The sequence below is a fragment of the Sceloporus occidentalis genome, unplaced genomic scaffold (assembly GCF_023333645.1).
Source record: "Sceloporus occidentalis isolate IW3139 unplaced genomic scaffold, rSceOcc1.0.p SCAF_27, whole genome shotgun sequence".
In the NCBI taxonomy this organism is placed as follows: domain Eukaryota; kingdom Metazoa; phylum Chordata; class Lepidosauria; order Squamata; family Phrynosomatidae; genus Sceloporus; species Sceloporus occidentalis.
In genome coordinates, this window is record NW_028317007.1 from 10,699,948 (window position 1) to 10,723,349 (window position 23,402).

At 37.0% G+C, this 23,402-nt stretch overlaps 1 protein-coding gene across 1 annotated transcript; it reads right to left on the reverse strand.

Annotated features, from left to right (window-relative positions):
* Positions 1 to 12,889: 12,889 nt before the first annotated feature.
* Positions 12,890 to 21,920, reverse strand: LOC149299931 (ileal sodium/bile acid cotransporter-like). Its single transcript, XM_089485870.1, has 5 exons — positions 21,538 to 21,920; positions 17,785 to 17,903; positions 14,671 to 14,759; positions 13,382 to 13,557; positions 12,890 to 13,136 (listed from the first exon to the last, which is right to left on the reverse strand). Exons 1-5 carry the CDS (start codon positions 21,915 to 21,917, stop codon positions 12,890 to 12,892), a joined length of 1,011 nt encoding a protein of 336 aa, XP_089341996.1. The 5' UTR covers positions 21,918 to 21,920.
* Positions 21,921 to 23,402: the final 1,482 nt, after the last annotated feature.

A 23,402-nucleotide genomic window follows, 5' to 3' on the forward strand; every position in this document is an offset into this window, starting at 1 on the left:
CTGCACATCCCTCGCCCAGCAATTCAGTCTTTGGTGACTGTGCCCGTGGGAAATGACACAGGTGTGTTCCCGTCACGAGTGACCCGTCAATTCCGAAAAGGCTAGAATATGTTTTTTTTAAAAAAAACTGATTAAATTCGTATTTGAATGTTGTATATTTGGGACACGTGCTCGAGCATCAAATTGCCCCATGACCGCTCGTTTTAATGTAGTAGTGGTGTTTCTGTTAGGGCTCAGTAGTAGCCGATTTACTTTCTTTGTAGGCTGTTGGATATAAAGCTTTACTCCCGCACTTCCATGCTTAACCCCATTATTGCCACACACCTCTATTTCAAAGCAAAGTTAAAACATAAATCAGCAGCAGGTTTGATATATTATACGGACATTAAGGTTTATGGTAAAAAAAACCAAACAAAAGTTATATACATTTTTTTTTTACATATTACTGTTACCATAGCAACAAGGTGACTGCTGTTGCAGCCTTAGTTGCTGTAGTGATAAGATTACTTTTAAACCCTGCACCAGAATCACTTGCTACGTGGCTGTTCGTTTGAGCAGATGACGTAATACTAGAGTCATCCCTGACCTCATTGTCTCTTGTTGCCATTTTTATTATAATGGTCACACCTGCTACAATGACAGGCTTACACGTGACGCATTAACACAATATACATGACAATAATTTTTTGTTGATTATCAAATGCTATTATTTCTAGTGTAGCATATATTCATCATGATGTTTTTTTTTTTCTCCTGATTTACTTGTTAGACGGCATCCAAAACATACTTCAATCAGTGTTAAATTTTGGCTAGTGTGTTTTTTTTAAACCGCATTGAAATGATTGGCTGATCTATTTTTTATTTTGTTCAGAAAATCACATTAAGGAAGTTATTAAAATATCTACTGCTGTCCAAACATCATTGAGGAGTTGTGCCCTGAAGACGGAGATAGCTACCTTGCATTCACTATTGTATATATATCACCACAGACTGTGTCTTCATAAACCATACTTGGCCTTAAAACAGGTACACATGTTTGTATGCCTTATTTGTGACGATTCATTTTTTTATCCTTTCCTAGATTGTAAGCTTGCCCGCAGGGCTCTCTCCACCGAATGTATCGGTTGTCTTAGTCTGTCAATTCTTGTCTTGTCATATCCCTTAAATTTATGTACTGTATTAAGCACTGCGTAAACTGTTGGCGCTATATAAATAAAAGATAATAATAGATAATTGTGTGAATTGAAAATTATGCCGTCTCTAATTTTACTGCGCAGCCTCAAGGTGTTATTTTTTGAAATGTTGTGGCTGACACATTTATGTGCTTGCAAATGAGAGGCCTTTTGCCTTATAGTACGGTTAAGGGAATATTTTTGATATACCTGTAATAATGTACATGTCATATTTGCCTTTACCAAAATGTAAAAAGAAAAATCTGTCTTCTCTAATTATCTGATTAGATGCGTAAATATTCTGCTATGATGTTATTCTCTGTTATTAACACACTGAACTATATCAAATATTCTGATTTACTTAAACTGTGCGCAATGTTTTTTTTAAATAATTATTATTGAACAGGGGTGGAAAACTTACTTATGATTTTGTATCTTAATGCATGTTCATTTGTGTAACGTGTCTCTTTTTTGAAACTTAGGTTGGTCAGTGCATAAAGCGTTTAGAAACTATGGGCTTAGAGCGTTCAATCGAGGAGATGATAGAGCTGTGTCCAAAGTATATTGGGTAAGAGCGTCAAATGGCTGAGTCAGTTCTGGTGCCTTTCCGAAATACGTCCTTCTCTTCATTACGGGACAGACTTAGAGCAGTTTATTCATGCGTGTTAAGTTGTATCTTCTAGAATGCATGGTGCAAAATCTAGTGTGAGTCTAACAGAAAACATTTAATTTACAGAACACTGAAAATGTGTATGTCAAGCTTTGCTTAGTACAACCTCTTCCTCATAAGTATAAACTTTGTAAAACAGATCTCACTTTTTCCAAATTCTACATTTTACAATCCCTTAGCCTTGCTAACAAGTGTAATGCAATGTTCTGTACTCTGTCTAAAGGTGTCCAGACTGTCAAAGACTTGCCTACGTATTATATTATATAAAAAAACAGCCTTTCTAAATTCGAAAAAGCTTAGTTTTAATGTGGTTCAATGCACCACCTTTTATTGACAGCTTAATATTTTTTTCAACTCACAGATGGTCAAGCTCCTCTGTGTTTCTTGGGGGGGGGGTTGTCTAATATATATAAAAAAATATTATCCTTGTGCCAAGTCTCAGTCCCCGCAGATAAATCCACATTATCACTTGTTTCTAATGTTACAATGTTTGTGTCTTATTTCCTAGACTTTGGCTATTTGCAAACATCACTCTGGAGCTACTATTTCTGTAATTGTACAGGTCCCATTATTCCTGAAGCTCAGAGGCCCTAGTTACACCTTTAATGCTACCCCCCCACACACACACTTTTTAAAAATCTTCTATAACATCTTTCTTCCCCACTACCGCAGCCCATCACCTATAGAGTAGGTAGCCGACTACAAAGTGTACCCTGTTCTCTAAAAGTCCAAATCCCTCCTTCCTATACCACTTTCGCTGCCATACATTAATCTCCCTAAGGTCCTGCAGCCTCCCTGGTGTAGCACCTTTCTGAAAAATATTACGTTGGAGGTCCGTTCTCTAAGTTTCTCACCTATACAGTGAATAAACATATGGTGATGCTTAAAGATAAGAATAAGCAACCAGTTATTGAAAACCACCTTATGCACACCATAGGGAAGGATTTTTTAACTTCCTTTTCTCAGAATCTGCATGATTATTTCTCTGGTTTAGGCATCCTCTGTAAGTGTAAAATAAACCTAAATTGGTAAGTTATGTTATAGAAATATACAGTTGCGTATTAGCATGTTTGCGGGTCTCATAGAGCACATCAAATATTGTCTCTATTGTGCAATATTATAAAATTTTAAAAAAGCAGGTTCTTTGTAATATTATGTAGGGCTGCAACTAACGATTATTTTAATAATCGCTTAGTTGGCCGATTATTTTTTCGATTAATCGGATAAAAAAAATTAATTTTTTTTCAATTTAAAATAAGGTAATAAAAAAACGTACAATTTACACTTTCATCTCTTTATCACAATGGCCTCTCTCTGTTCACCTTCTTATTTTACTGATATAATAATAAAAGCTACAAGAACCCAAACACAGTGTTTCTCAAACTAGTTTTTAATACAAAGTTATTAGTAAATATTAATTCATATGGTAACTATTTTTCATATTTAATAAAAACTATGAGAAAAAAGCCTTGTTTAAATTTTTTTTATTTACCAAACTGCCCCCGGTTATACACATCTGACCCCCAGCTTGCCACTCTGCCCCCATATATGCCTTATACCTCTTATATGCCAGTGATATGCAACTGAGCCCCCTGATATACCTTTTACCCCCAGATATGTTTTATGCCCCCCCTGATATGCCTAATATCGATATGCCTTATACCCCCTATATGCCCTGAAATTCATAATACCCCCCATACACCACTATAACTCACCCATACACCACTCTGGCTCCTCCCATACACCACTCTGGCTCCTCCCATACACCAATCTGGCTCCTCCCATACACCACTCTGGCTCCTCCCCCTCCCATACATCACTTTGGCTCCTCCCCCCTCCCATACACCACTCTGCCTCCTCCCCCCTCCCATACACCACTCTGCCTCCTCCCCCCTCCCATACTCCACTCTGCCTCCTCCCCCCTCCCATACTCCACTCTGTCTCCTCCCCCTCCCATACATCACTTTGCCTCCTCCCCTCTCATATACCACTTTGCCCCCTCCCATACTCCACTCTGCCTCCTCCCCCTCCCATACATCCCTTTGCCTCCTCCCCCCTCCCATACTCCACTCTGCCTCCTGTCAGCCACGGAGGTTCACAAGACACCAGGGAGCCGGGTAGAGAGGCAGAGTGCCGTATGGGAGGGGGAGGAGCCAGAGTGGTGTATGGGAGGGTGGCTCCCATACACCCCTCTGACTCCTCCCCCTCCCATACGCCGCTCTGCCTCTCTACCCGGCTCCGTTACTGACAGGAACTTTCACTGAGGCTTCATAGAAGTAAGCGTAAGTGAAGGTGAGTAACGGAGGCTGTCTGTGCGATGCAGACCCCCACCGGCTGACAGAGAGGATGATTCTCTGTCAGCCGGTGGGGGTCTAAACGATGCGCACAGACAGCCTCCGTTACTGCCCTTCACTTACGCTGAGGCTTCTATGAAGTCAGTAACGGAGCCGGGTAGAGAGGCAGAGTGATGTGTGGGAGGGGGGAGGAGTCAGAGGGGTGTATGGGAGGGGGGAGAGAGACCGGCCGACAGTGAGGGGAATCCAGGTCCCCTGCAGCGTTGCGGGGGATCTGGATTCTAGTGTTATAATCCGATCTCTGTTTGAGGTCGGATTATAATTTTTATAATCGATAAAAATCGATTTGATTAATCGATAATGAAAATCGTTGACAACGATTTTCATTATCGATTATTATCGATTTTATCGATTAGTTGTTTCAGCCCTAATATTATGCTTATTTTCATGTTTTGCACACCCAGGAAGAATGGATCGCAGATGACACAGAGTTGCTTGGTGCCCAGTCAACCCATTATTGAGGTAGTGTCTGTGAAGATCTTGGGTGCCTGCAAGTTACTACTGCGACTCATGGACTGCTGCTGTAAGGCCTTCCAGTATCCTTTGTGTTTGCCAATTCAGGAACAGTGTGGTCGTGCTAAATCTAGACCCCCTTAGCTAAATTACTTCTCTGTGTACCAGTCAGTATTTTAAGGTTGACTATTGCTGTGTCTTGCGTTTATTTCCATCTCTATTACTGAAACATACCAATAGTTCAGAATACTGTATACTGTATTTCCCTCCCTTGGTGGTAATCCCTAATAAAAGATTTTTTTGTTCTGTTTAACGGCTCTTGTGAATGCTACTGTGTTAACCTTAACATAGCCTGTAGTTTATCTCTACAGCATCTTTACCTTGAGGAATTTATGGTTCTAAATGTAGTACTTGTTGGATTGCTGAGCCGGTTGTGGTTAGTATAAACTGACTGTAAACATTACTTCTGTTAAACTCCATTCCTATATCTGGTATTATAAAAATTAAATTAAATAAGGTACTGTAAATATTGAAGGAGGCCTTCTATACGGTTTAATGAATACAATAGATAAGAGGTCCCTTCTTAAACATGGTATATCCTTGTAAATACATGGTGCTATTCTGCTGGACCCAGGCTCAAGTTATATGCACACTTGCTCATCCATGTTATACTTGTTTTGCATTACAAATATTAGTTTGTTTTCTGGTGTGGAGGATGATAATGGCATAAATAGAAGTCATTATGAAACTAATTTTGCAAGGTAGTGTATTACCCCTGGTATCCCAGGGTTAATTGGTTTTTTGATGGTTTCCATGTGATACTTTTGAAGAGTTTAGCTAGCCATACATGAACGTCAACACAACCTTAGATACTCAAGTTTAAGACGGTCTCAAAAGTGTGTGTGTGTGTGTGTAACAGCGCAACCGAAACTGTAAAATGCCTCAGATATACATAAAGAGACTTCGTAGTATCGCTATATGAACCTACATGTTTCAGATAAAGGAGTTAGTCCTTACTTTAATCTGCTAACAGTGGTCATCAAAGTTTTGTCCAAATGCCACCACTTCAACCACTAAACAAGCTTTCTTTCTGGTAATAACTGTGCTTAAGGAAGAGGTTATTGGATATTGATATGTATTTTGCACCTGCTTTAATTACTTCATCATTTTTCTTCTAGGGTTATTTATATGGGCATCCTAAAAAACTTAATCTTTTTATATGATGCACAGTTTCCACTGCAACAAGAGATATCCAATTTTCAGAACATGCCCTACATAAAAGACTTTACCTTCCCTGCCAAGATGGAAGATTATCTTGGACCCGTGTATAGCAAAGTATCCAAGAGAAAACTGCCCAAATTATTTTCCAAGAAAAAGCTGCCAAAAATGTTACATCCGATGTTTCAGTCTCACGAGTCTGAGGCAAACGCAAGCGAGCTGGTGGAACCAGCGATGGTGGAAATGCCTGAAACAAGAAAAAGTGTTACTGATCTGGGGAGACCAGTAAAATCTCGTACATTTAATGCAGGTAAACTGATCAGTGTGCAGATAGTAATGCAGATTTGGTTGGCGAACGCTTTATGTGAGTAGCTGACAAACGAAAGGGCAAGGTCGTGGATTGACTGTGTACAATAGAGGTTTGTGTGAGATAATGAGTTAGCAGGCAGAATTTACGTTCAGAAAAATATGTAAGTGTACTTGATTTGTATTCTGTACTCTATTGTGCTTTCTTGTTGTAATTTTTTTACATTTTTGTTTCTCCATTTTAGAAAAGGTAGGAACATTTGATGTCAAAACGTTGCTTCAGCCTCTGAAATACAATGTATCACAAGTAAGCTATAATTGAGAAACATTTATGGAAAGTTAGTTTACCATAGTAAGTGCACTGCTGCTTTAGTTTGCTGTTTTTATTAACGTCGTCTTTGCAACACAGGTTTCCCTTTCCAAACCTGGCGATGAAGTGCTGGATGTGCTGCCACACCGTAGACACAAAGCCAGGTTTTTAAAACCTCTTGTGCCTAAAGTTCAAAAAGCAGAGTGTTTCCAGGACCTGTGTGAGCAGCTTCAACTTGCAGCAACATGGTGCAAAAGGAGACGTCTAACAGCAGCGGCAATGTTCTTCAGAAATAAATATCTGAAAAGCAAAAGACTGAAGCTTATAGAAGCCCAAGGGTACAGGTGGGTGTGTGGATATTGGTTTAATATTGGACCTTAATCAGGAAGGCACTGGGAGAATAATCACTACACGGTTTGGATTTGAGTGCTGGCAGATTCCTGTTTTTTTAACCTCTGAATGATAATTGATGTGCCTGGCACGTCATGGGGGTAAAGGAGCTTAGAAAGTGTTAAGTGATTGCTTTCTCCGCTCAGCCTGTGTTGCTGCAATGCTTTGATATTGAGGCATTCAGAAACGCAAAAAGAAAACCAGTGCCATGTGTTCACTCTCTGGAGCAATCACAAGCACCATATTGGAAGGCAGCAAGAGAGTCTGTCCAGGTACTGTGATCAGCAATGCAGCTCTGTAAATATAAAATGTAAAACCTAAAAAAAATTTTCTAAAAATAGTTAAAATAGGTAATATAATTGTAATATAACCATTTGGAACCATCCAGTTCCCAAAAAAAAAAAAAAAGTAAAAATAGATTCCCAAACACCTCATGCCACATCTGCTAGAAACACATTAGGGGCAAGAAAGTTTTCGGTTTTGTATTTTGGGTTTTTTTCTTTTCTTACAAAAATAAGAAAAACAAATCGTGAAAAACAAAAGGTATTTCTAAACTCAGGACAAATATCTATTTAGCATGATGTATATGATTTTATTTAAATATATATTTAATTTTTTTTTTTTTTTTTTTTTTTTGTGGTATGTTCTTGAGTGGTTTGTTTGATACTTTCCTCCATTTCATTTAGCTTACAAAATAAACTACATCATATGAAAAAGTCCATCTGTCACCGCTTGCAGCAAGGGACTCTAAAAGCAAATCATCGCTGCCCTCGTTTGAAAACTCAGCGCTTTCAAAACGCTTGGAAACCAAAGGTCACTCGCTCAAGGAGCTGCAAATCTGCGAACTCTCGGAGAGGTCACATTATTTATTCACAGCCCAAAACTGAAAGGACTTATTTGGAAAAGCCTGTGTTGTGTTTAGATCTGGGTCATGGTGATCAAGCGATGTCACCAGCAGTCACAAATGTTGGCTTAACACCTTGTGTGCCAGATGCCAGCAATCAAAGTGCAGATGGAAAAATGAAAGACTGCAACCACATGGATGATATAGATGATATATTTTCATCTATTGGAGTCTAATGCAGTATTTATATCATGCAACAATATTTTTTCTGTTTAAATACATATTGTTCAATACTAGATTTTACCATAATGCATTTTTTGTTGTTGTTAGTAAGCTATGTGGTTTATCATCATTTTGGTTTGACATTCAGATACAAGTGTTTAAAAATAAACTCCTAAATTTTAATTACCAACCACAGTTTTTCATACCTGCTGCATACGTGCTGCTTTATTCAAAACAATACGCAGTTTGCATTTGTCACATTTTGCAGCTAATTATTTATACCTTTCTGCCTCACGAGAAACTCAACCAGGTGTCTCAAAGAGGCTTCCAACTACTTAGAACTAGCCTACTTGCATACCTATGTGAAACAAAATTACATTTGGGACAAATAGTACGTATTTCTTACATCCTTAGGAGATCCCTTTAAAAGTGTTAAAGCACTTAGTTTGGATTATTGCTTGAAATGCAGCAGCAGCAGCAGCAGCAGCATGGTACGTAACATAGAAGCAAAGTGCAAAAACACAGGTATAAAATAAGAAGCCAATTGACAGCACACTCCTTTTTTTTTTTTTTTTTTTAAATGCATATGAGATCAAACATTAGAGAAGGATTGATCCGTTGCAACCTGAATATTGTTAGTTTGTTATTAAAGTTCAGGAGAAAGAAGTTTAAAAATGTGTGCTTTTTTTTTGTATACCAAGAAAGAAAGGTCCGAAGGTTTGCAAAATAATGTTACATCAAGCTTGCAGCAAAAGTGATTAACTGGCACAGGGCAATGGGACAAAAATACTAATTAAAACAGAGTGAAAACCCCAGGGCCAGATGATATACATCTACCTAGCCAAGAAATAGCCAGGTAATTGTTTTTGGACATATATTGATGCATTACTCATAACAGTGTCAGAGATGTTGGATAAAACTGTAAAATAGCAGGTATGTGCAAATGCGGGAGCCCATAAAGTATAAAAAAGTGACGTGTGCATGCTTTAGCCTTTGACATGTCCATATAGACATAACACTATATGGACATAAGTATTAGGATACCTGGCCATTATACCAACAGGGACTTTTATGACATTGTGTTCTAACTACATAGACATTAGTATGTAGTGGAGCCTCCTTTTGCAGCTTTAAAAGCTTTCACTTTTCTGGGTAAGCTTTCCACAAGATTTTGGAGTGTTTCTGTGGGAATTTTTGCCCATTTATCCAGTAGAGCATTTCTGAGGTCAGGCACTTATGTTGGATGAGAAGGCCTGGCTCAAAATCTCTGCTCCAGTTCATCCCAAAGGCATTTTGATAGGGTTGAGGTCATGGCAGTGTGCGGCTAGTCAAGTTCTTCCACACCAAACTCATACAACCATTTCTTTATGGACCTTGCTTTGTTCACTGGGGAGCAGTCATGATGTAATGGATAAGGGCCTTCCCTGAACAGTTCTCACATAGTTGGGAGCATAGTATTATCTTAAATGTCTTTGTATGCTAAAGCATTACGTTTTCCCTTTACTGGAAGTAAGGGCCTAGCCTAACCCCTGAAAAACAGCCCCATACCATTAACCCTCCTCCACCAAATAAAATACCTTTAAAACCAATGATCTATGCTATAAAAACAAAAGTTACAGATGAGGAATATTTGTGTTATTGTCTCATAAGGAAGATATAATCGTAAATCGGGAATTTTCCCACACTCTACTGATTTCTCTATCACAAGTTATCCAAGCAACCTATAGACTTTCCGTTTATCAGACAATTCATTGAATTACTGGATTTATGAATGCAGGTAATGTTTTTTTTAAAAAACAATGAAAAATGTCATAACACAATCGGTATATCTGAGTAATGTGATGTCAAGTATGAAGAATGATGAGATGGTGGGATACCAGGTAACAAAAGCAGGGAAAAGGTAAGTAGATTGTAAATGGACATAATACAAAGGTTTACTAGGCTTCCTCACTGCCTTGTTTGAATGAAACATCTTCTCTTTTAAGTTCATAAATAGCCCCCTTCAAGCCAGAATATTGTATTACATAATAAGTAACTTAATTGACCTTTCTAATTTAAAAGAACGATGCATCTTTACAAATAAAGCCAAAACAGTTCACTTTTGTTCTCACTAGAATATATAATCATTTATTTTTTAACATGATAAAAAGGGTAAAGGGTGCTTGCGTATAACACGTTCAAAATAACGTGGTTTGTTCTTTGCTGGGGACAGTTGAGGTATTTAGATCTGATAGCCATAGAGAGTGATCCACAAGCTATATGCTCAAGGGTGAGTGAATATGTGATTGGTATAGTGCACCTATGAGTTGCGTATGGTTGCATTTATCATTATACCCAGTGTGTCATATTTAGGGCTACTGTGGAAGGCGCTCCCAATTTGTGCTACACGTTTTACTAAGAACCACCTATTTTCTGTATTTTTTTCTCATCAGGACCATCCCAATTGATGGCCTTCTCACAAAGCCTTTTTCGTAAGCATAAGGCAATAATCTTTTGTGTAAAGAAGTACCTGGACACAATTTTGTGTAGCAGCAGCAGAATAACATGCAGGCAAGGGGTTTTGCAAAATATTTTATTGAATTTAATATATTGGAAACTATATAATATATTCAAACTATCATAACTAATGTTAATACAAATATTTACAATTTGTGTACATAGTAAAAATACAAAAAAGCTAGAGTCTGCTCATTAACTCTTTCACTGCTGTAGTATGTGTTGTCCATTCACTAACCGAATAATATTCGTTCAGCGAGTACAATTATGGCACGTCATTGTGTGCCTTCGCGTTTCACAAGGAAATGGCTCTATACATGGTTCCTCAAGTCTTCCCGACATTGCAGATTTTTATACTCTCACATGACGAGGGATAAACTTTCAATGTTGTTAAGCAGAGGAGAGGAGATGCTTGACAGTTAAGGAGAATTGGCAAGGTAACGACGACATTTGTGGCACTATAGGTGGTTGTCTATATGTTAGGTCTTGTTCTGTCAGTTGGCAGGTGCCCTCTCACCAACTCTAGGTCTAGGCTGTGTCCAAGCCTATGCATCTATCCTTGTGTTGTATTAAAGATTTATTAATTCAAATTTAATTTTATTGTATTTATTCCATGGGGGTGGGGGGCTGCGTTTTAGAGATTTAGGAACTATGTGGTCAACAAGAAATGATACATACATGTCTGCAAGTCAGACTAAATCAGACATCCTGTTGTGTATCAAGACACCCCTCTGGTCAGTGCTTATGAATACGTTAAATAAGGCAGGGTACCCACGGTGGTCCTCAAGGCAAACCAGCAGTCTAATCTCCTCATTGGAACAAAATGTGGCAATTACTATATCTTGCCCAGTTAGTGTCCCTTGGAGTACAAGTGTCACGGGGTGACCATGGGAAACAGACAAGTGGACATATGGGTTATTTAGAGCTCTGCCAGCTTAACATGAAGGTGGGGACATATAATATGGAGAAACTGACCCAACCTTACGTTTCAGAAACTATTATTATTCCTGTTGCCCTTTTTATGATATTCTAGCTACAAAAATATCTATAAACACTTTTTTTTAGACTATATACGTTCAGTCCTATAAATGTGAAATATGTATATCCAATATGAGTATTTACATATATATGTGTGTATTTAGATACATATATTTATATATACAGATCCTTCGCATACAGTATACATTTGATATTGCAACATACACAACTCCTCCATGTATACGTTAAGACCTCATATTCTTCTCTAATGTCTATATCTGTCGGGGTATCAGTCTGTTTTCGAGTCAAGTTGGAATCCACCATTTGTTGCTGCATAGGGGGATTCTTCTTGGCTTTCTTCTTTTTTATTACAAAGCCTTTTATAAATTTGGTAGGCTGCAAGAAAATTTTTATTTTTATTTTTTTTGGCATTTTCAAGACAGTAATTAAAAATAAAACAAATTCTTTAAATTGTTTTGACGTTAGGTCACAGATTCAAAGTATGTCTCTGTGTTTTGTTTTATGATGTTGCCTTTAATTGTTGTCCTGGCTCAATATAAGTAATAATAGATTGTTATATTTAGGATGAAAATAATGAACTGGATGAAATAAACTTTACAATTACATTTTTTAGGCAAAACTCTCTTGATCTTAATGGGAAAATGCATCTTAAAATTGCCCCAAAAAGCTGTTCAGCAATTTACTGAATTTGGTCTAATGATCCTTATTACTGATTTCAATTTTTCCCATTACAGGATAGGCCATAGAACCAGCTATTTGTGATTATTTTGACATCAAATTCACAAGTCCATTACTCTATGTCACAGTGTCAGGCATCCTTAAAGCACATTTTCTCATTCTAGTTTAAAAAACTAAATATCAGGCCTCCAGTTGAGATCAATAAATGGAGTCCTTTTGAATTACCACTTTTTTCAGATAATCACGTGTTACAATCAGGTAACAGCTATACAGTGGAAATGGTTTTGTATTTGGTAGCTTGAAACTAAACTTTAATCAGTCAAAAAAATTTCATAAATCATAATTTACGTAAAATACATAATATGCTTCTGTCAGCAGTACATTTTGTGAACTTTATTTATTCAAACAATACCATAGTATACTCGCTTTAAATGTGTTGTGTGTGTATATTTATACACATATATATATATGTATAATTTTTACTTTTAACATTATGTATACCTAAGCATATTTAATTGAGGAGAAGGAGATAAGAGCTGTATATGCTATTATGTCCATGGATCAAATGTTCTTCATAGATAATTACTTTTAGTCCAAGCACTGAATTGAATGTAGTCTGGTGGCTGTACAAAACAGAATGTTCCATTACCCATCGTATGGCGCTATATAAAACAATAAATAATAATAATTACACTATGAAAGCCTCAGGCCGATTGCTTTTAAGGAGGGGCAGAAGAATATGAATGGATATTGAATTAATTTTTTTTTATTTGTTTGCTAAAATTTACGAAATTCACGATGCAGATTTTTCTGTATGAACTTTCCAACATCATTGGGCCAATACCTCTTTTTTTCTTTGTACTTACCTATTAAAAATAAAACAGAGATCAGGACTTGAAAAATACTGTAGATCAGTGGGAAAGTGAAAACTTTTGCAAGTTGGTCAGGTGGAAATGAGAGCTGGACTATGGTTGAACACAACTGTGTGTTTTGCATGCCCGTTTCCAGTGAAACCGTTCGACATCTATCAACACAAACAAGTATGTTACTTTGACTTTTTCTTTAAACAGCATACCCTCATCAGCAGGCAAAATAAGGGAGAATTCTAAAATGCAACAGCTACAAAAGCAGAAAAGTTATACATTTATTAATGATAAATAACAACAGGAAAACAAGTATTTACAGAAAGTAAAAATAAAAATGATAGCTTAGTTTAAGGATTCTGTTCGAGACATATTTAGACTCTTTAAACTTGAAAGCTATACATACCTGCTCCATGACAGATTAGATAAGGAAGCCAAAATGAATCCCACCACATATCCAACCATTGGAAATATAGTTCCAATAATCCATAATTTAGGTTCAATAGCCCAAGAACCCTTGTAAAGAACTCCACCAATGACAGCAATGGTCACAATGAGAATGCCTCCTGTAATAGAGCCAATCTACAAAGATAACAGACAGTTCAGGACTGTTGGAATGATGGGGATATCAGCCAACTTATTATCAACATTTTCAAAATTGGAACAGGTGTCTATTAAATCATGAACTCTTAGGGTAAAACAAAGATGGTTAATTAGAAATAGATAATATTTTTTTGCAACGTGGCTTGCAGATGTTTATTGTAGTTGCATTATTTAACAACTGTATCTCATGTAGCCATTCCTATTTAAAATTTGTCTTCATTGGGCCAATACAGAAAAAGACGTAAAGTTACAAAAGTTTTCAGAACCTGAGATGTCAGATGGAATAGTGACCTTGGTGGTCCTGAAACCTTATGTAAATGTGTGTGTTTTTCTGTATTTGCCCAACGAATTATTTTTTTTTTCCATTTTTTCAGGTTTATACTGCAATACTAATTTTTCACTTTAATGCCTATAAGTGCTTTACTAAAATTTTACATTTTTCTCAAAAATATATGGAAGGATTCAGCAGAAACTATGCATTTCCCACCTTGTCTTAAAGGAAACTAGAAATTTACATATTGTGCAGGAATTATGAAATGTGGACTTGTTTCAGACCCATTAAAGAAATTGTTCTAATTATCAACTTATAGGAACAATAATTAAATGTGAGCAATCTAAATAAACAATCAACACGGTTTCTTTGGCATCAGCTGCAAATTTAGCAGTTTATTTCATAGTAGCTCCTTTTTTTCTCATGATAAATTTGCCCTATGTGAAGGTGATCCTATGATCAAATAGATCAAATAGCATAGGTACATACTGCCGCTTCTAATACCTGACAATTTGACCACCTTGAAATGTTATGAAAATATTAAAGGGTCTACAGTCTACTGCCCCAACAGCCTTACAGATGATAAATACATTTTAGGGTGCTCAGTGCTTACTAGTTTTACCAGCAAGTCTTATGTGAAGCATCACTTATCCTAAATATTACTTTAAATAAAGCTTTCCTAAAGCTTTCTTTAAAACAGACACAACTGTGGTATTTTTTTATTGACACATATTTAACTACAGTACATGTATTTGTCTTTTCATTAAATACTTGTAATCATACATTATAAATAGAATTCGATTTTATTTTTGTTATCATACCTTTAGAATGATCTTTGCCTGTCTGGGCCACTTATAATTAACAAATATCCCAATACCAACAGGAACAACAAGTGTTGCCAAAGAAATTCCTAAAAAATATAGAAATTACATTTTATACATTGAGACAGATTATACAGAACTGTACCGATGTACTAATGTAGCTGCACACATGCAATGCAAGATGTTTGTTTACTAAGTTCATCGCTGAAACATGTTCAACCTGGATTGGTGATATCTAACACAGTATAACTCATTTGATTCTGCGTTTGGATTTGTACGATTTGCAAATTTACAGAATTTTTTCATAGAAAGACACAAAAAAGGAGGCCAGACTCTCCAAGAAGTGGACGAAAGTAAAGCAAAAAGCTCAGAATTTTCATCCGAGATTTGCAGGCCCTTTCACTTACACTCTCTCTCACTCCCTACCACTCTCATTCTGCTTCACTCTATCCCTCTTACACTCTCCAAATGTTTCCCTATCTTTTCTGTCGTCCACTTCTGCTTCTTCTTGTTCTTCATCTTCTCTCTTTCATATCATCTCTTTTATCTTCTCTCTTTGTCTGCATCTCCGCAGACATAACCTGGCACACACTTTCACCAAAATGGAGGAGCTTCCTGTGACATCCTCTCCTCCAGATCCTCCAATCATGGCAGAGGACGTCACCAAAAGCGCCACTATTTTGCCATAGGGTGAACCGCCAAAACTGCAATGCTTTCAGTGAAGTCCTCTACTCCAATTGGAGGATTAGGAGAGAGAATGTAACTGAAAGAGCTGCCATTTTGGTGAAAATTCGTTCCAGGTTATGTCTGCAGAGATGCGGACAAGGACAGAAGATAGAAGATGAAACTGCGATTCCTTGGGTCACATCTGTTTTCTATCAGGATTGGCATATTTGTTAAACATCTGAATTCCCTAACTCTGTGCTGGTCTAAATTTTTGGTTTTCCATGGCTCAGCAGAAATGAATATTTATTTTAAGTGTTTTTTTGCTACTCAGTGTATGTCTGCCTCGTTTGTCTTAAAATGATGTGCTTTTCCTGTTTTCCTTCTGTTATGTGAATAAATTGATTCAGTCAAACAGTTGCACTAACGGGATCTGTGCTTTCATTCAAAGCAAAGTAATCAGTATGCTGTGGGGTCTTCTTGTTCCAACCTCATTTGATTTACCGCATCCAATAACCTCCAAATGGCATTAATCAGCTATAATAATACATACCTTTATCTATTCAATTTATCACCAAAACTTGATTTGTTTCTCCCATTTTAAAAGTCAATTGCACACTGCCCTAAGAAAAATCACAACCTGCATAATCCGCCAGGGCTATCTGATTACACTGCATATTTTCATCTGAGCCTAGTATAACGTTATACATTTAAAGTCAATGAGTTTCTAACGTGTCAAATAAAAGACAGAGCGGTTAAGTATAACCTGTGAATATGTTACAAGTCACATTGCTGCTTTCTTTTATAGCCATGGTTATCTGAAAGGAAGGTTTTTGTTAGCTTGTAGAAAAATATTTATTAGTTGTGATGCAAACATGAGTGAATGTCTAATTTTTAAAAGGAACTAAAGTTTGTAAACGGGATAGGCTTCCAGCAAAGGTGGTAAGCATTCTCGTTGAAATGAGACAATAAGTATTCCAGAGAACATAAGTATGTTTAAGATTGATGCTTTGCATAAGGAATGGAGAGGCTAGATGGACCAAATGTCTACAATTTCATGTTTAGACAAACTTGACTAGCAATTTTTGAAGACATATCGTTTACCTGACATTGCACACACATACAAATCTACATATCGTCAATCAATATAGATCAATCAGGAGCCACGCAACTCATGTGCTGGAAATCATAATGCTACAAAGTACTGAAAAGCTGCTTTTTGTTGATCAGGCCTCATCTAGAGTATTGTGTACAGTTCTGGAGACCCCATTTCCAGAAGGATATTAACACATTGGAGAGAGTTCAGAGGAGAGCTACAAAAATGGTAACTGGTTTGCAGGACAGAAATTATCAGGAAAGGATAAAGTATTTTAATATGAATAGCTTGGCGGAAAGAAGAGAGTGAGGGAGGATGCCTAATAGAAACATTTAAATACTTAAATTGATTTAATAACGTGCAGGAGGCAAGCTTAATTGAAAGGAGGAACAATGTTAGAACAAGGGGTTATGGTCTAAAGGCTCAGAGGGTCATAGGCTTAGAGGTAATGTAAGGAAGTTCTACTTTCGTGAGAAGGTGGTGGATAAATGAAACAGTCTCTCAGTAGAAGTGGTGGAGGCTAATACAGTGAGAGAGTTTAAACAGGCATGGGATAAACATAAAGCTATCCTCACTATAGGACCTGCCCAAAGACCGATAGGGGTTTAAACCCCTTACATCAGGAAAAATGGGCAGACTAGATGGGCCGAATGGTTCTTATCTGCCGTTAAATTCTATGTTTCTATGTAACCTACACAAAGGTATCAATATTTCACTTAAAGAATATACAAAGGAACCAACATTTGGCCTAAAAATATAGTGATTCATTAAATGCCATCTACTCTGAAGTACTTATGCCTGCATCATACTGATATAACCTTGACTTGTGAGCTCAAATAATTTATGACATGTCTAAGAGCTTAAACAAAACTATTCAGTAGGAGCAATAAAAAAAAATCATTGAAAATACTATTACACTCCGGATCCCCTCTTCCTTGTCATTTACTATATTTACGATGAATAGTGCTGTGCTGGTGCTGGTTTTAGCAACATGGTTTCCTTGTTTCACAGATGGAAAGTGATACATAATATTGGACCAATACAGAAATAGATGTAGAGATCTCTGAGGTCACAAATGCTTATTTGACTCTACTTCTTTTTCTGTGTTGACCCAATGACAAGTACCAAAGACTAAAGTACTAAAGACTCCATGTTACCCAACTGTATATGTTATAAATTATCAAGGATAGTTCCTGAGGCTGAAGTCTCTGGTGATGGAAGAGAGAGTGTTTTTTTCATTCACTGAAATTAGCATTACTCTTTTTTTCCTATATAATTCTACTTTGACTATACATTTTTAGACACATTTTTGGTTATTAATAAAATGGATGAATTTATACATAATTTCAATTTACCAATGCTGTCGTAGGGAATTACTATGGAGTTTGAGTCAACCCATTTTTTCGTGTAAATATAGAGACACAGCGGCATCATACCCAATGCAAACAATGTTGAACTTGTTGTCATACTTAAACTGCAAAATAAATAGAAATATATTTTGTTAGGACAGTACTGTAATATCATAATACTAAAATATTTTTATGGTTGCTACCAATATCATAGCTAGGTAAAAATGAAACTTAAATAATGGAACAGAATCAGAGGACGGCTGGCAACATTTAGACTCGGAAAAAAAGACCAACCGATTGATCCAGTGGTAAAAAGCATTTGGCACATTTAATGTACACTATGCAGTCCTGTAAGTACATTTAACAAAAGGGCGCTTAGAAAAAATGCTAAGAAAATGCTTTAAAGAAGCACAGAATTGATCCGACTGTTGTGTAAATGCCACCTATGGTTTTTGCTACGCTATTTATCCTGGTGGATGTACATGGAATTGCAAGCAAATAATAAGAAAAGGCAGTGGTTTGAAATCCTTACTTAAAAGTAACTGTCCCCTTCCCAACCCTCCCCTAAACATAATCTAAACAAGAAAAGTATAACATTCACATAAATATTCCATTTTATTTTATTTATTTTTCTTTAATGCTGCTTCTCTTTAGGTGTTCATAAAAAAAAAGCAAAATTCTAGAAATTATATAGCATTGTAACTTTTCAATGTTCATTAAAGAAAAAATATTCTTAGAAAGTGTGAAAGGATGCTTATTATTGAGTAGAGAATTTAGTTGTTGCTTGCTCAGTTGAGGAATTTCTATAAAAAGGTGAAATTATCATGAAGGTTTATGATCTGAACTTATAAAATGCATTTTGCCACGTATATTTGTGAACTTTAATTGGAATAATTACAATACTACAATAAAAAATGCCGCCTTGTGTAATAAAAGCTGCTTCTGGCGGCACCTAACTATGATAATTTGGTGGAGAAGTGGGTTTTTTTTGCTGACACACATTACTACATAGCACACACGATAAAGGCAACTTAGCAACTTTTGTTGTTAGTAAATAAACAATAATGTTTTTGATATGAAGAATTTTGTACTATATATACCGTATTGGCTCGAATATAGGCCGCACTTTCCCCCCCCACTTTAAGTCTTTAAAGTGGGGGTGCGGCCTATATTCGGGGTCTAGCGCCCGACGCCCGGGACATGCATCCTTGCAGCGGGGTTAGGATACAGATCCCCCGCAGCGGTGCAGGGGACCTGCATCCTACTCCCCGATACTTTCCACGGGGGGGGGGGGGTGCCGGCACAGGAGGTTGTCTAAGCGCATCGTGCGGACGGTCACCGGCTGCGGAGGTTGTTTACCCGCATCGCCGCAGCCGGTGACCGTCCGCACAATGCGTTTTACCTCTGCCCCCAAGACTTACCAGAGCAGACTCCCGGGTGTCTTGCGGGGCCGGCGGGGGACATCTACGCAATACGCGTATACAACTTCCGAAGTTGTATACGCGTATTGCGTAGATGTCCCCCGCCGGCCCCGCGAGACACCCGGGAGTCTGCTCTGGTAAGTAGGGGGGGGGCAGAGTGGCAGCATATCTCGGGGGGGAGGAGGTGGACAGTGGCAGCATATCTCGGGGGGGGAGGAGGACAGTGGCAGCATAACTCGGGGGGGAGGAGGAGGACAGTGGCAGCATATCTCGGGGGGGGGGGAGGACGGTGGCAGCATATCTTCGGGGGGGGAGGACAGTGGCAGCATATCTCGGGGGGGGAGACAGAGTGGCAGCATGTTTTTTTGGTGCTTTTTTAAAGAAAAAAACTTTTTCTTTAAAAAAGCACCAAACTTTTAGGGTGCGGCCTATATACGGGGGCGACCTATATCCGAGCCAATACGGTATATTGTATACATAGCTAGAATGCCCATAAATCAATGACATCACGACTGGGGTCTCCAATGAGTGGCCTACAAATTACAGATAGCTCACTAGCTGCCCCTGCCTCATAATCTACTGCCGTATTAGCAGATATACACATATATGTGTGTATATATATATATATGTATACAGATATATTGTATATTTCTTGATGCAACCAAAAGAAAGACATACAAATGAATATGACGTAACAATATACAATGATAAATATGTTTCTAATCTCTAATATGCCATTTCTCAATCCATTAGTATACTGTGATATCAGTACATATTTGCTCAAAATGTATTATGTAAATGTGTGTAAATTATGTCATGGTCCATATAGTGTGCTGTAAAACTATTATTACTGTCAGTTTAATGTCATTATTTGGTATTCTCATATTATTCAATTTTTCAATTATTTTGATGGTATTATTTTTAATATTGTAATACAATTAATCCAGATTCAAATGAGATTTGCTAATACTGCTTGTGTGTAATTAATATAATAATATTCAGTTATTATTTAAATGTTACATAGTGTACTGTCACTTATAAGTTATTGAACTGTGCTTTTAACATTGCACTGATGCTTATTATAGTATTGTTATGTCTTCAGTTACAGTGTTTGGAATGTTTTATTTTTACACTTTAATTTTGGTAATGTTATTTTACGGTTTCTTGCTACTGAGGTGCTAAGCTGTATTATATTGATCATGCCTGGATCTCAGTTTCACAAATAGAATTGCAATAAATCAAATGCATCAAAAAGCGCAGTAATATGAGATACATTATGGGGAGACGATTTACCATATTATTTTGTAGCCTCCTAGTGCATCATGCAAGATGTTCCCAATACAGAGAGTATAACAATGCCCATAAATAATAACATTTCTGCTTGTTCCAACATAATCCTTAACTTTTAAACTGATTTATTTTAGAATGTATCAATTACACTATAAGAAGACATATTGGTTAAATATATGTATTTTATACAGTGTCTAAGCTCAGTGCACATTCTATAACTGGTAATATGAAGAAGGAAATGATCTTGCCTTGGCTGACGATGTTAGAAAAGGTTATCTAAAATCATTGCTGGAGGACCACAATTGTAATTAATTTGATAAATCTAACCTTTTACAAGGAGGCAGGATACTTTTGGAGCATAACCTTTGGATACATCTTTTTCTGGGTCTAAAAACTGAGCTGGCTCCTAAATATTTATGCAGCTTAAATTTTACAACACAAAAGATGGTTCTATGCAGATATAACCGAGGCCTAGCACCAATTATTTTAGCTAGAATCTTTACTATATCAGAACCTCCCATTAATTTATGTAACAAGCCAGCCATATTGTCAAATATAGCTATAGTTAGTTTTTTGGGGTTTTATATTGGTGAATAATCCACAGCTAGCTATGTTTTGGGATTACTTTAGGTTTGTTAAAAATGAACATAAAAATGTATCACCTAATACATTATATTATGATATTGCTATTTAACAAGAAATGATAACAAAATATATTAATTCAGAATTCCAAGTTATTAGATCATTTTGATGAATATTATAGGATTTTTAACCGCATATGGGATAATTACTAAACAATTGTCACATGCATAGCTAATAAAATATGAATATTTCAGCCATTTTAATAGGTTGGTAAGATTTTGTTTTAAATGCTATATAACAGTTGAATACCAGTAGGATACTATGTTTAGTATATTATCAATTATCAGTAAAATACTAAAAATTTGTTGGCATCACAAAAAATATCTTTGAATTGTTAAACAAAACAACTGAAATCCAAATTATCAGTACATTGGTGATCAACAACATGGTTAATATGATGGGTTACCTTAAATCCATGTCTCCATCAATCCAGAATGCCAAGATGTTGGATCCTGTCCCTCCTGGACAGCATCCCATGATAAGGACTACTACAGCTTGAATTGGTATGATGTCGAACACTAATGATAGCACAAAGCCTGTGATTGGCATTATTCCAAACTGACAAAGAAAACCTACTACTATACCCCAGGGACGTCTAAAATGACCCCAAAACTTTTGAAATTCCACGCTGCATCCCAAAGAAAACATGACCAGCGCCAACAAGATAGTAATTACGGTACTTAATACTAGGTTAAGTATATAGTTGAAGTTGTCAGGAGGGAGTAGGCATGATGTGCCATTGCAAATTGTGGCATTTTCCACGCAGATGGTATCTTTCTCGCTCATTGCTGGATTTTCAGGATAATACAAATATGTGTAGGTTTGCTAAAGGTTAGCACTTCTGTCCATCCAGTTTGGAAGATGAAATTCAACGCACAGTTCCTTTGAAGCATCACTTGTATTTATCCATTCGAAATGTAATAAAAAGTGGAGACATTTATGAGGTTAGTACCCACAGACCGATTCAGCTCAAGAAGAACAAGACAGACCAGAGGTGTGTTAAAATCCTTGAGATAGTTTTAGCATTAAATTTTACTAGTTTTTAGCTTACTTATTTATTAGACCTTTACTTAAATTAGTTTGGTTTATGTAATGTTTTTCTTGGCTGGGCCTCCACATCGCAATATACTTGTACTATGTCCATAACTTTTCAAGATGCAAAATAAGATATTTTAAAGAGACACAACTTTTATAGTTTAATAAACTGAATAGTAACCTATTTTAATGCCCTAGTGGCATCTTAAAGTCCACAGTTCCTGTGTTTTCAGATCTGATTTGAGTTAGTATTGTCTGGTATTGGAATGTAGAAAGTCATTAGCTGAAATGGGCCACTCTTTCTACAAACAAAAAGGCAGTTGCCTGTGGAAAAAGTAATTTCAAGGACACATCTGCCTTGATGAGACAACAGAATGCAAAATCACAATCTTTTGGGGCAGACCTTGCTGCAGTCCAATAAATGGTGCTATGTGGTTAGTTGGGGCTCCAATGTTGTCAAGTTATAATCAAAATCTATCTGAAAAGTTTCAATATTTTCCTCGGACTTATACTAAGTTCAATACAACCTGAAGTATTTATGACACAAACACAATACGACATTCGGATGTTTTCATTATACAAGAAGATGGCTACTTAATTAAAAGATTTTGCTCATGATACTTGGTTGAATTCCTACTTCTATTGTATTATGTTTTACTTTAGAAAGAACAGTCACCTAATTGTGATAGTTATGTCAAACATTCCTCTCAGGGGAGGGCTGGCAAGGGGAGCAGAAAGGCTATTTCTCTTGGGCTACACTAGTGGGTCACTGTGTGATATACTTGCAATTCCACATGCAGCCACCAGGGAAATGTATCATGACATGGAATATCGGCAGTATTTCCTTAATGTCTGGCTCCTTTCTGTCCTTTTTTATGGGCTCTCTACGTATTCCCTTTGTGTGAATGTATTTTGGACAAGACTTCCACATGAAGAACATTTTCTGCCAAACTTGGTCTCCTGGATTGGACTTGCCCCCCCTGACTGAATGGTGCAGCCTTCCTCTAATTGTGATAATGCAGAGAGGACCGCCATGCTGCACCTAACTTGGCACAGCCTGGAAACAGGGCAAATAGATGCTATTATCAACCTTAATAATTGTATCCCTTTAAGGTGTCTTAACATAAAAAGGGGAATTCTGTCTTTTACGTAAACTTGTGGGAACCCTAATATTAACTAGTCGTAGTATACAAGACAGATCAGCATTCCACTTTTTATGTTTGGTCTCTCTGTAGG

Excerpts from the sequence above, each read along its gene's own strand:
- LOC149299931 (XM_089485870.1), bottom strand. The coding sequence starts at position 21,917 with ATGAGCGAGAAAGATACCATCTGCGTGGAAAATGCCACAATTTGCAAT. Across the intron at positions 17,904-21,537 it reads GATGGAGACATGGATTTAAG|TTTAAGTATGACAACAAGTT; the intron begins GTAACCCATCAT and ends TTTATTTTGCAG. Across the intron at positions 13,558-14,670 it reads AGGCAAAGATCATTCTAAAG|ATTGGCTCTATTACAGGAGG; the intron begins GTATGATAACAA and ends TTATCTTTGTAG.